At 41.8% G+C, this 12,189-nt stretch overlaps 1 protein-coding gene across 1 annotated transcript; it reads right to left on the reverse strand.

Moving 5' to 3' along the window:
* Window positions 1–1,340: 1,340 nt before the first annotated feature.
* Window positions 1,341–6,275, reverse strand: LOC311126565 (stonustoxin subunit beta-like; the record flags this gene model as incomplete). Its single annotated transcript, XM_084200557.1, has 2 exons — window positions 1,341–1,904; window positions 6,269–6,275. The coding sequence occupies 2 exons, from the start codon at window positions 6,273–6,275 to the stop codon at window positions 1,384–1,386; spliced, it is 528 nt and encodes a 175-aa protein (XP_084056683.1). The 3' UTR covers window positions 1,341–1,383.
* Between the last annotated feature and the right edge of the window lie 5,914 nt (window positions 6,276–12,189).

Raw genomic sequence — 12,189 nt, forward strand, 5'->3', positions numbered from 1 at the left:
GTGTGTGTGTCCAGTGTGTGTGTGTGTGTGTCCAGTGTGTGTGTGTCCAGTGTGTGTGTGTCCAGTGAGTGTGTGTTCAGTGTGTGTGTGTCCAGTGTGTGTGTGTGTGTGTTCAGTGTGTGTGTGTGTCCAGTGTGTGTGTCAGGTGTGTGTGTCCAGTGTGTATGTGTGTGTGTGTCCAGTGTGTGTGTGTGTCCAGTGTGTGTGTGTGTCCAGTGTGTGTGTCCTGTGTGTGTGTGTGTCAGGTGTGTGTGTCCTGTGTGTATGTGTGTGTGTGTCCAGTGTGAGTGTGTGTGTGGGTGTGTGTCCAGTGTGTGTGTGTCCAGCGTATGTGTGTGTGTCCAGTGTGTGCGTCCACTGTGTGTGTGTGTTTGTGTGTGTCCAGTGTGTGTGTGTCCAGTGTGTGTGAGTGTGTGTGTAAGTGTGTATGTGTGTGTGTCCAGTGTCTGTGTGTGTGTCCAGTGTGTGTGTGTGTCCAGTGTGTGTGAGTGTGTGTGTGTGTGTCCTGTGTGTGTGTGTGTCAGGTGTATGTGTGTCCAGTGTGTGTGTGTGTGTGTGTCCTGTGTGTGTGTGTGTGTTTGTATGTGTCCAGTGTGTGTGTGTCCAATGTGTATGTGTGTGGGTCCAGTGTGAGTGTGTGTGTGTGTGTCCAGCGTATGTGTGTGTGTCCAGTGTGTGTGTCCAGTGTGTGTGTGTGTGTGTGTCCAGTGTGTGTGTGTGTCCAGTGTGTGTGAGTGTCCTGTGTGTGTGTGTCAGGTGTGTGTGTGTGTGTGTGTCCAGTGTGTGTGTGTGTCCTGTGTGTGTTTCCTGTGTGTGTGTGTGTGTGTGTCCAGTGTGTGTGAGTGTGTGTGTCCAGTGTGTGTGTGTGTGTGTTTGTCCAGTGTGTGTGTGTGTGTCCAGTGTGTGTGTGTCCTCTGTGTGTGTGTGTGTGTGTGTGTGTGTCCAGTGTGTGTGTGTGTCCAGTGTGTGTGTGTGTCAGTGTGTGTGTGTGTGTGTGTCTAGTGTGTGTATGTGTGTACAGTGTCCAGTGTGTGTGTGTGTTTGTCCTGTGTGTGTGTGTGTGTGTGTGTGTGTGTGTGTGTGTGTGTGTGTGTTCAGTGTGTTTGTTCAATGTGTGTGTGTGTGTGTGTACAGTGTGTGTGTGTGTATCAAGTGTGTTTGTGTTTCCAGTGTGTATCAGTGTGTGTGTCCAGTGTGTGTGTGTGTGTGTCCAGTGTGTGTGTGTGTCCAGTGTGTCAGTGTGTGTGTGTGTGTCCAGTGTATGTATGTGTGTGTGTGTGTGTGTGTCCAGTGTATGTGTGTGTGTGTTTAGTGTGTTTGTGTATGTGTCTAGTGTGTGTGTGTGTGTGTACAGTGTCCAGTGTGTGTGTCCCCAGTGTGTATTTAACATAGGGACACTGAGTCCCAAACATAAAACCCTGGATAGAGGGGCTCAGTGAATGTGGAGTGGAATGTGTTCAGGTGGGTCAGTGTGTCAGAGGAGACTCTGTAGAAGGACAGAGTGCCGGCTGGCCAGTCCAGATACACTCCTACTCTGTGGGAGCTGGAGGAGGGGACGTCTATGGTAGTCGACTTATTATTGTGACAGGCTCTGTAACTGTTGTCAGAGCAGAACAGACTCCAGGACTTGTCATTGTATCCAATAATACAGTCACTACCCCCTCCTCTCCTGCTGATTCCTTTATATGTCACTCCTATAACAGCCCCTCTCCCACTCCACTCTACCTCCCAGTAACAGCACCCAGTCAGACCCTCTCTACACAGCACCTGTTCACAGTCCTGAAATCTCTCTGGGTGATCAGGATACGGCTGCTCCTCTCTCCTCCATGTCACCTTTCTGTTCTCCTCAGACAGAGAGAGGAATCTGTTTACTGTGTTTAGGTCCAGTGTGAGATCACAGACATCTGATGGATGAAACCAGACACAATATTAGAAATCATCATCATTCACATTAGAATGTTAACTCACTTTTCACTAATTCATTTAATGTAGATGTTTCTAGGTATCAAAAGGAGAAGTTAAGGTAACTTGAGACTTGTTGAATGATCATATGTTATACTGTATGGTAATATAAAACACACTTATTCCCATTAATTACACACACACTGGAAACACATCCTGAACACACACACATCTTCATGCATGAACACACACACACATTTCTAACGTAACAGGAACACGCCACACACAGACACACACATTGTCAAAGCAACTCTTTGTAAACTTTGGTGTCCCTGATTTGTGCTTCTGTAGAACTACAGCTGATATTTAATATGACCAAGTAAGTAATGATGGTGGTCTTTGACTTTGACTTCACTTGAATTAAGACTTATTCTTAGTCATATTCTTCACAGCAGTCAACACTCACATTTTCTAAGTCCAGGTTTCATTGTGTTCTCTCCACCATGTTCCACACTGTAGCGGTAAGCAGAAGAACAGACAGTCATTGAGGGATACACCTGAACTCACACACACACACACACACACACACACACACACACACACACACACACACACACACACACACACACACACACACACACACACACACACACACACACACACACACACACACACACACACACACACACACACACACACACACACACACACTTGGACAAATGTATATACTTACTGTTTGTGTGTGTGTGTGTGTGTGTGTCCAGTGTGTGTGTGTGTGTGTGTGTGTGTGTGTGTGTGTGTTTTTGTGTTTGTGTGTCCAGTGTGTGTGTGTGTGTGTGTCCAGTGTGTGTGTGCGTGTGTGTGTGTGTGTGTCCAGTGTGTTTGTGTGTGTCCATTGTGTGTGTGTGTCCAGTGTGTGTGTGTGTATGTCTAGTGTGTGTGTTTGTGTGTGTGTGTCTAGTGTGAGTGTGTGTGTGTCCAGTGTGTGTGTTTGTCCAGTGTGTGTGTGTGTGTGTGCGTCTTTTGTGTGTGTGTGTCCTTTGTGTGTATGTGTCCAGTGTATGTGTTTACAGTGTGTGTGTGTGTGTGTGTGTGTCCAGTGTGTGTGTCCAGTGTGTATGTGTGTCCAGTGTGTGTGTGTCCAGTGTGTGTACTGATACACGTGCACACACACACACACACTGGACACTCTCACACTCACACACACACACACACACACACACACACACACACACACACACACTCACTTGGACAAATGTATATACTTACTGTTTGTGTGTGTGTGTGTGTGTGTGTGTGTGTGTCCAGTGTGTGTGTGTGTGTGTGTGTGTGTGTGTGTTTTTGTGTTTGTGTGTCCAGTGTGTGTGTGTGTGTGTGTGTCCAGTGTGTGTGTGCGTGTGTGTGTGTGTGTGTGTCCAGAGTGTTTGTGTGTGTCCATTGTGTGTGTGTGTCCAGTGTGTGTGTGTGTATGTCTAGTGTGTGTGTTTGTGTGTGTGTGTCTAGTGTGAGTGTGTGTGTGTCCAGTGTGTGTGTTTGTCCAGTGTGTGTGTGTGTGTGTGCGTCTTTTGTGTGTGTGTGTCCTTTGTGTGTATGTGTCCAGTGTATGTGTTTACAGTGTGTGTGTGTGTGTGTGTGTGTGTGTGTCCAGTGTGTGTGTGTGTCCAGTGTGTATGTGTGTCCAGTGTGTGTGTGTCCAGTGTGTGTACTGATACACGTGCACACACACACACACACTGGACACTCTCACACTCACACACACACACACACACACACACACACACACACTCACTTGGACAAATGTATATACTTACTGTTTGTGTGTGTGTGTGTGTGTGTGTCCAGTGTGTGTCCAGTGTGTGTGTGTGTGTGTGTGTGTGTGTGTGTGTGTTTTTGTGTTTGTGTGTCCAGTGTGTGTGTGTGTGTGTGTGTGTCCAGTGTGTGTGTGCGTGTGTGTGTGTGTGTGTGTGTCCAGTGTGTTTGTGTGTGTCCATTGTGTGTGTGTGTCCAGTGTGTGTGTGTGTATGTCTAGTGTGTGTGTTTGTGTGTGTGTGTCTAGTGTGAGTGTGTGTGTGTCCAGTGTGTGTGTTTGTCCAGTGTGTGTGTGTGTGTGTGCGTCCTTTGTGTGTGTGTGTCCTTTTTGTGTATGTGTCCAGTGTATGTGTTTACAGTGTGTGTGTGTGTGTGTGTGTCCAGTGTGTGTGTGTGTCCAGTGTGTATGTGTGTCCAGTGTGTGTGTGTCCAGTGTGTGTACTGATACACGTGCACACACACACACACTGGACACTCTCACACACACACACACACACACACACTGGACAAACACACACACACACGACACACACACACACACTGGACACACACAGACACACACACACACACACAGGACAAACACACACACACACACCGGACACACACACACACACTGGACACACACACTGGACACACACACACACTGGACACACACACACACTGGACACACACACACACAGAAACACACACAGACACACACACACAGGACACACTGCACACACACACACACAGGACACACTGCACACACACACACTGGACACACACACACACACACACACACACTGGACACACACACACACACACACACACACACACACACACACACACACACACACACACACACACACACACACACACAGTCTTTATATAACTTAGTCCAAGTGGTGGTCAGAATGTTTGTCTTAACTAGCCTGATAACTCCAACATGTCTGATATGAACATTGACATAAACCCTCTACATACTTGAGTTTCTCCAGTCTGCAGTGTGGATCCTCCAGTCCAGCAGAGAGCAGTCTGACTCCTGAGTCTCCTGGGTGATTGTAGCTCAGGTCCAGCTCTCTCAGGTGTGAGGGGTTTGACTTCAGAGCTGAGACCAGAGAAGCACATCCTTCCTCTGTGACTAGACAGCCTGACAGCCTGCAAAGAATCAAATCATATTAAAACCACACTGCTATTCTTTGGTGGTGAAAATAGTGGCAGTATATTTTTTCTACATATTCAGATACATCAGTGTCCTGAAACCTGCCATATCTATTCATAAATTAATGTATCATTATTAGAAATTATAATAATATTGCTTGTAGATAGAAAAATGTATAGTACAAATATTTGAGTAGACTGACCAGAGCAGTTTAAAAAGCAGTATCAGTCAAAAGACAGACAGTGAGGTATCAGATTTAGATTGTATTGAGTATACAGTCCACACCATATCTATTTTGACAGTGAAGCTAACATTTTAAATTTGGCTCTATACTCCAGCATTTTGGATTTGAGATCAAATGTTTCATATGAGGTGACAGTATATAATGTCACCTTTTATTTGAGGCTATTTTCATACATATCTGTTTCACCGTTTAGAAATGAAAGCACTTTATGTATCTAGTCCCCCCATTTGAAGAAGTCAAACGTATTCTGACCATTTGACTTATGCGGTCCTCTGTAGCTCAGCTGGTAGAGCACGGCGCTTGTAACGCCAAGGTAGTGGGTTCGTTCCCCGGGACCACCCATACACAAAAAAAAATTATGCACGGATGACTGTAAGTCGCTTTGGATAAAAGCGTCTGCTAAATGGCATATTTTTAAAGTAGTCAAAAGTTTAGTATTTGGTTGTAAACTCATTGGTTGCATTTGCAGTTTTTTTTGGTTGTGTTTTGGGTTATGTTTTGCCCGATAGTAACTGAATGGTGGATGATGACTGGAGTAATTTTCTGTCTAAGTGAGTAGATAACATGTTTCGAAACACTACTAAATTAATCCTGATGATGACATGATTAACAAAAATCATGAATGAATCATGAATAATAATGAGTGAGAAATACAGAGGCTACAACAAAACATGCTAACCTCTCACCATTTTCCTCAAATAAAAGGTGACATTCTGTACTGTTGCCTGATATGAAACATTATATCTCAAATCCAAAATGCTGGAGCATAGCACCAAATTTAAAACTGTAAGCTTCACTGTCCAAACACATATGGTGTGGACTATGTGTGCCTGGTAAACACATGTGGATCTGGTGAACAGTTATCACTTGTTGACCAACTACAGGAATACTGACCTCAGAGTCTCCAGTTTACAGTGGGGATTCCCCAGTCCAGCAGAGAGCAGCTTCACTCCTGAATCCTTCAGGTCATTGTTACTCAGATCCAGCTCTCTCAGGTGTGAGGGGTTTGACTTCAGAGCTGAGACCAGAGAAGCACAGCCTTCCTCTGTGACTAGACAGCCTGACAGCCTGCAAGAGTCAAATCATATTAAAACCACACTGCTATTCTTTGGTGGTCAAAATAGTGGCAGTATATTTTTTCAAAATGTTCAGATACATCAGTGTCCTGAAACCTGCCATATCTATTCATAAATGGGTGTTTCATTATTACAAATGACAAATTCTCAAAGTATTGCCTGCAGATAGAAAAATGTATAGTTCAAATATTTGAGTAGACTGACCAGAGCAGTTTAAAAAGCAGTATCAGTCAAAAGACAGACAGTGAGGTATCAGATTTAGATTGTATTGAGTATACAGTCCACACCATATCTAGTTTGACAGTGAAGCTAACATTTTAAATGTGGCTCTATACTGCAGCAATTTTGGATTTGAGTTCAAATGTTTCATATGAGGTGACAGTATATAATGTTACCTTTTATTTGAGGATATTTTCATACATATCTGTTTCACCGTTTAGAAATGAAAGCACTTTATGTATCTTGTCCCCCATTTGAAGAAGTCATAAGTATTCTGACCAATTCACTTATAGAGTATTAAAGTAGTCAAAAGTTGAGTATTTGGTTGTAAACTCGTTGGTTGCATTTGCAGTTTGTTTTGGTTGTGTTTTGGGTTATGTTTTGTCCAATAGTAACTGAATGGTGGATGATGACTGGAGTAATTTTCTGTCTAAGTGAGTAGATAACATGTTTCTAAACACTACTGAATGAATCCTGATGATCCCATGTTTAATAAAAATAATGAATGAATCATGAACAATAATGAGTGAGAAAGTTACAGAGGCTACAACAAAACATGCTAACCTCTCACCATTACCAATAACAGAGGGGGTATGATCTTTGTGCCTCTGTAACTTTCTCATTAATCATAATTCACGATTCATTCATGATTATTCATAATCATAGTAGCATCCACATGAATGTAGAAGTGTTCAGAAACATCTTCTATTCTTACTGACAATACAAGTGAAGTGACTCCAAAATGACAGGACATTATTCACCATTCAGTTTCTATTGGGAAAAACATCATCCAAAACACAACCAAGACAAACTGCAAATGCATTCAACAAGTTTGTAGAATCACAAGCTTGATGTAATCACTGCAGGTAAAGAATATTGGACCAAACACTTTTTTAAAATTATTTTTAATTTAACTAGGCAAGTCAGTTAAGAACAAATTCTTATTTACAATGACGGCCTACACCGGCCAAACCCGGACGACGCTGGGCCAATTGTGCGCCGCCCTATGGGACTCCCAATCACGGCCGGTTGTGATACAGCCTGGAATCGAACCAGGGGGTCTGTAGTGACGCCTCAAGCACTGAGATGCAGTGCCTTAGACTGCTGTGCCACTCGGGAGCCCACTAAACTTTCGACTAATTGAATTTGTCCAAATAATTACGACTTAAAATGGGAGAACTAGATACGTAAAGTGCTTTCATTTCTAAACGGTACAAAATATATATTTATGAATACCTTTAAATAAAAGGAGACATTCTGTACTGTCGCCTAATATGAAACATTATACCTCAAATCCAAAATGCTGGAGCATAGCACCAAATGTAAAACTGTATGCTTCACTGTCCAAACACATATGGTGTGGACTATGTGTGCCTGGTAAACACATGTGGATCTGGTGAACAGTTATCACTTGTTGACCAACTACAGGAATACTGACCTCAGAGTCTCCAGTTTACAGTGGGGATTCCCCAGTCCAGCAGAGAGCAGCTTCACTCCTGAATCCTTCAGGACAATGTTACTCAGATCCAGCTCTCTCAGGTGTGAGGGGTTTGACTTCAGAGCTGAGACCAGAGAAGCACATCCTTCCTCTGTGACTCCACAGCCTGACAGCCTGACAGAGAGATCATCATGATTTCAGAAACACACTGTTAATTTAACACCAGTAGTGTAGAAGGACAATGGCAGATGCATTTGGTTTATTCTCTTAAACAACATATAGATTCATCTTCCATCTCCTAGAATGGTATGGTCATATTGTTATACTAATGTGAAAATCAATTCATTGATTAAATGTGTCCTGAAACCTGCCATATCTATTCATAAATGGATGTTTTATTATTAGAAATGACAAATTATCAAAGTATTGCCTGCAGAGAGAAACATGTATAGTAAAAATATTTGAGTAGCAGTTTAAAAAGCAGTATCAGTCAAAAGACAGACAGTGAGGTATCAGATTTAGATTGTATTGAGTATACAGTCCACACCATATCTATTTTGACAGTGAAGCTAACATTTTAAATGTGGCTCTTTACTCCAGCATTTTGGATTTGAGATCAAATGTTTCATATGAGGTGACAGTATATAATGTCATCTTTTAGTTGAGGGTATTTTAATACATATCTGTTTCACCGTTTAGAAATGAAAGCACTTTATGTATCTAGTCCCCCCATTTGACGAAGTCAAACGTATTCTGACCATTTGACTTATAGTGTATTAACGTAGTCAAAAGTTTCGTAGTTGGTCTCAAACTCGTTGGTTGCATTTGCGATTTGTTTTGGTTGTGTTTTGGGTTGTGTTTTGCCCAATATTAAAATGGTGGATGATGACTGGAGTAATTTTCTGTATAAGAGAGTAAATAACATGTTTCTAAACACTACTAAATTAATCCTGATGATGCCATGATTAAGAAAAATCATGAATGAATCATGAATAATAATGAGTGAGAAGGTTACAGAGGCTACAGCAAAACATGCTAACCTCTCACCATTACCAATAACAGAGGGGGTATGATCCTTGTTCCTCTGTAACTTTCTCATTCATCATCATTCACAATTCATTCATGATTATTCATAATCATGGTAGCATCCACATGAATGTAGAAGTGTTCAGAAACATCTTCTATTCTTACTGACAATACAAGTGAAGTGACTCCAAAATGACAGGACATTATTCACCATTCAGTTTCTATTGGGAAAAACATCATCCAAAACACAACCAAACTGCAAATGCATTCAACAAGTTTGTAGAATCACAAGCTTGATGTAATCACTGCAGGCAAAGAATATTGGACCAAACACTAAACTTTTGACTAAATTAATTTGTCTAAATAATTATGACTTTTTCAAATGGGAGAACTACATAATAAAGTACTTTCATTTCTAAACGGTAAAATATACGGTGAGGGAAAAAAGTATTTGATCCCCTGCTGATTTTGTACGTTTGCCCACTGACAAAGACATGATCAGTCTATAATTTTAATGGTAGTTTTATTTGAACAGTGAGAGACAGAATAACAACAAAAAAATCCTGAAATTCACATGTCAAAAATGTTATTAATTGATTTGCATTTTAATGAGGGAAATAAGTATTTCACCCCTCAGCAAAACATGACTTAGTACTTGGTGGCAAAACCCTTGTTGGCAATCAGAGGTCAGACGTTTCTTGTAATTGGCCATCAGGTTTGCTCACATCTCAGGAGGGATTCTGTCCCACTCCTCTTTGCAGATCTTCTCCAAGTCATTAAGGTTTCGAGGATGACGTTTGGCAACTCGAACCTTCAGCTCCCTCCACAGATTTTCTATAGGATTAAGGTCTGGAGACTGGCTAGTCTTAATGTACTTCTACTTGAGCCACTCCTTTGTTGCCTTGGCCATGTGTTTTGGGACATTGTCATGCTGGAATACCCATCCACGACCCATTTTCAATGCCCTGGCTGAGGGAAGGAGGTTCTCACCCAAGATTTGACGGTACATGGCCCCGTCCATCGTCCCTTTGATGCGGTGAAGTTGTCCTGTCCCCTCAGCAGAAAAACACCCCCAAAGCATAATGTTTCCACCTCCATGTTTGACGGTGGGGATGGTGTTATTGGGGTCATAGGCAGCATTCCTCCTCCTCCAAACACGGCGAGTTGAGTTGATGCCACAGAGCTCGATTTTGGTCTCATCTGACCACAACACTTTCATCCAGTTCTCCTCTGAATCATTCAGATGTTCATTGGCAAACTTCAGACGGTCATGTATATGTGCTTTCTTGAGCAGGTGGACCTTGCGGGCGCTGCAGGATTTCAGTCCTTCACGGCGTAGTGTGTTACCAATTGTTTTCTTGGTGACTATGGTCTCAGCTGCCTTGAGATCATTGACAAGATCCTCCCGTGTAGTTCTGGGCTGATTCCTCACCATTCTCATGATCATTGCAACTCCATGAGGTGAGATCTTGCATGGAGCCCCAGGCCGAGGGAGATTTACAGTTATTTTGTGTTTCTTCCATTTGCAAATAATCGCACCAACTGTTGTCACCTTCTCACCAAGCTGCTTGGCGATGGTCTTGTAGCCCATTCCAGCCTTGTGTAGGTCTACAATCTTGTCCCTGACATCCTTGGAGAGCTCTTTGGTCTTGGCCATGGTGGAGAGTTTGGAATCTGATTGATTGCTTCTGTGGACAGGTGTCTTTTATATAGGTAACAAGCTGAGATTAGGAGCACTCCCTTTAATCTCAGCTCGTTACTTGTATAAAATACACCTGGGAGCCAGAAATCTTTCAGATTGAGAGGGGGTCAAATACATATTTCCCTCATTAAAATGCAAATCAATTCATAACATTTTTGACATGTGTTTTTCTGGATTTTTTTGTTGTTATTCTGTCTCTCACTGTTCAAATAAACCTACCATTAAAATTATAGACTGACCATTTCTTTGTCAGTGGGCAAATGTACAAAATCAGCAGGGGATCAAATACTTTTTTCCCTCACTATATATGTATGAAAATCTTTAAATAAAAGGTGACATTCTGTACTGTTGCATAATATGAAACATTGTATCTAAAAACCAAATGTAAAACTGTAAGCTTCACTGTCCAAACACATATGGTGTGGACTATGTGTGCCTGGTAAACACATGTGGATCTGGTGAACAGTTATCACTTGTTGACCAACTACAGGAATACAGACCTCAGAGTCTCCAGTTTACAGTGGGGATTCCCCAGTCCAGCAGAGAGCAGCTTCACTCCTGAATCCTTCAGGTCATTGTTACTCAGGTCCAGCTCTCTCAGGTGTGAGGGGTTTGACTTCAGAGCTGAGACCAGAGAAGCACAGCCTTCCTCTGTGACTAGACAGCGTGACAGCCTGCAAAGAGTCAAATCATATTAAAACCCCACTGCTATTCTTTGGTGGTGAAAATAGAGTGGCAATATATTTTTTCAACATATTCAGATATATCAGTGTCCTGAAACCTGCCATATCTATTCATAAATTAGTGAATGTTTCATTATTAGAAATGATCATATATTGATTGTAGAGAGAAAAATGTACAGTACAAATATTTGAGTAGACTGACCAGAGCAGTTTAAAAAGCAGTATCAGTCAAAAGACAGATAGTGAGGTATCAGATTTAGATTGTATTGAGTCCACACCATATCTATTTTGACAGTGAAGCTAACATTTTAAATGTGGCTCTATACTGCAGCATTTTGGATTTGAGATCAAATGTTTCATATGAGGTGACAGTATATAATGTCACCTTTTATTTGAGGGTATTTTCATACATATCTGTTTCACCGTTTAGAAATGAAAGCACTTTATATATCTAGTCCCCCCATTTGAAGAAGTCATAAGTATTCTGACCAATTCACTTATAGTGTATTAAAGTAGTCAAAAGTTGAGTATTTGGTCCCAAACTCGTTGGTTGCATTTGCAGTTTGTTTTGGTTGTGTTTTGGGTTATGTTTTGCCCAATTGTAACTGAATGGTGGATGATGACTGGAGTAATTTTCTGTCTAAGTGAGTAGATAACATGTTTCTAAACACTACTAAATTAATCCTGATGATGCCATGATTAAGAAAAATCATGAATGAATCATGAATAATAATGAATGAGAAAGTTACAGAGGCTACAACAAAACATGCTAACCTCTCACCATTACCAATAACAGAGGGGGTATGATCCTTGTTCCTCTGTAACGATTCATTCATGATTATTCATAATCATGGTAGCATCCACATGAATGTAGAAGTGTTCAGAAACATCTTCTATTCTTACTGACAATACAAGTGAAGTGACTCCAAAATGACAGGACATTATTCAC

Source organism: Coregonus lavaretus (genome assembly GCF_964263955.1).
Source record: "Coregonus lavaretus genome assembly, contig: HAP1_SCAFFOLD_458, whole genome shotgun sequence".
In the NCBI taxonomy this organism is placed as follows: domain Eukaryota; kingdom Metazoa; phylum Chordata; class Actinopteri; order Salmoniformes; family Salmonidae; genus Coregonus; species Coregonus lavaretus.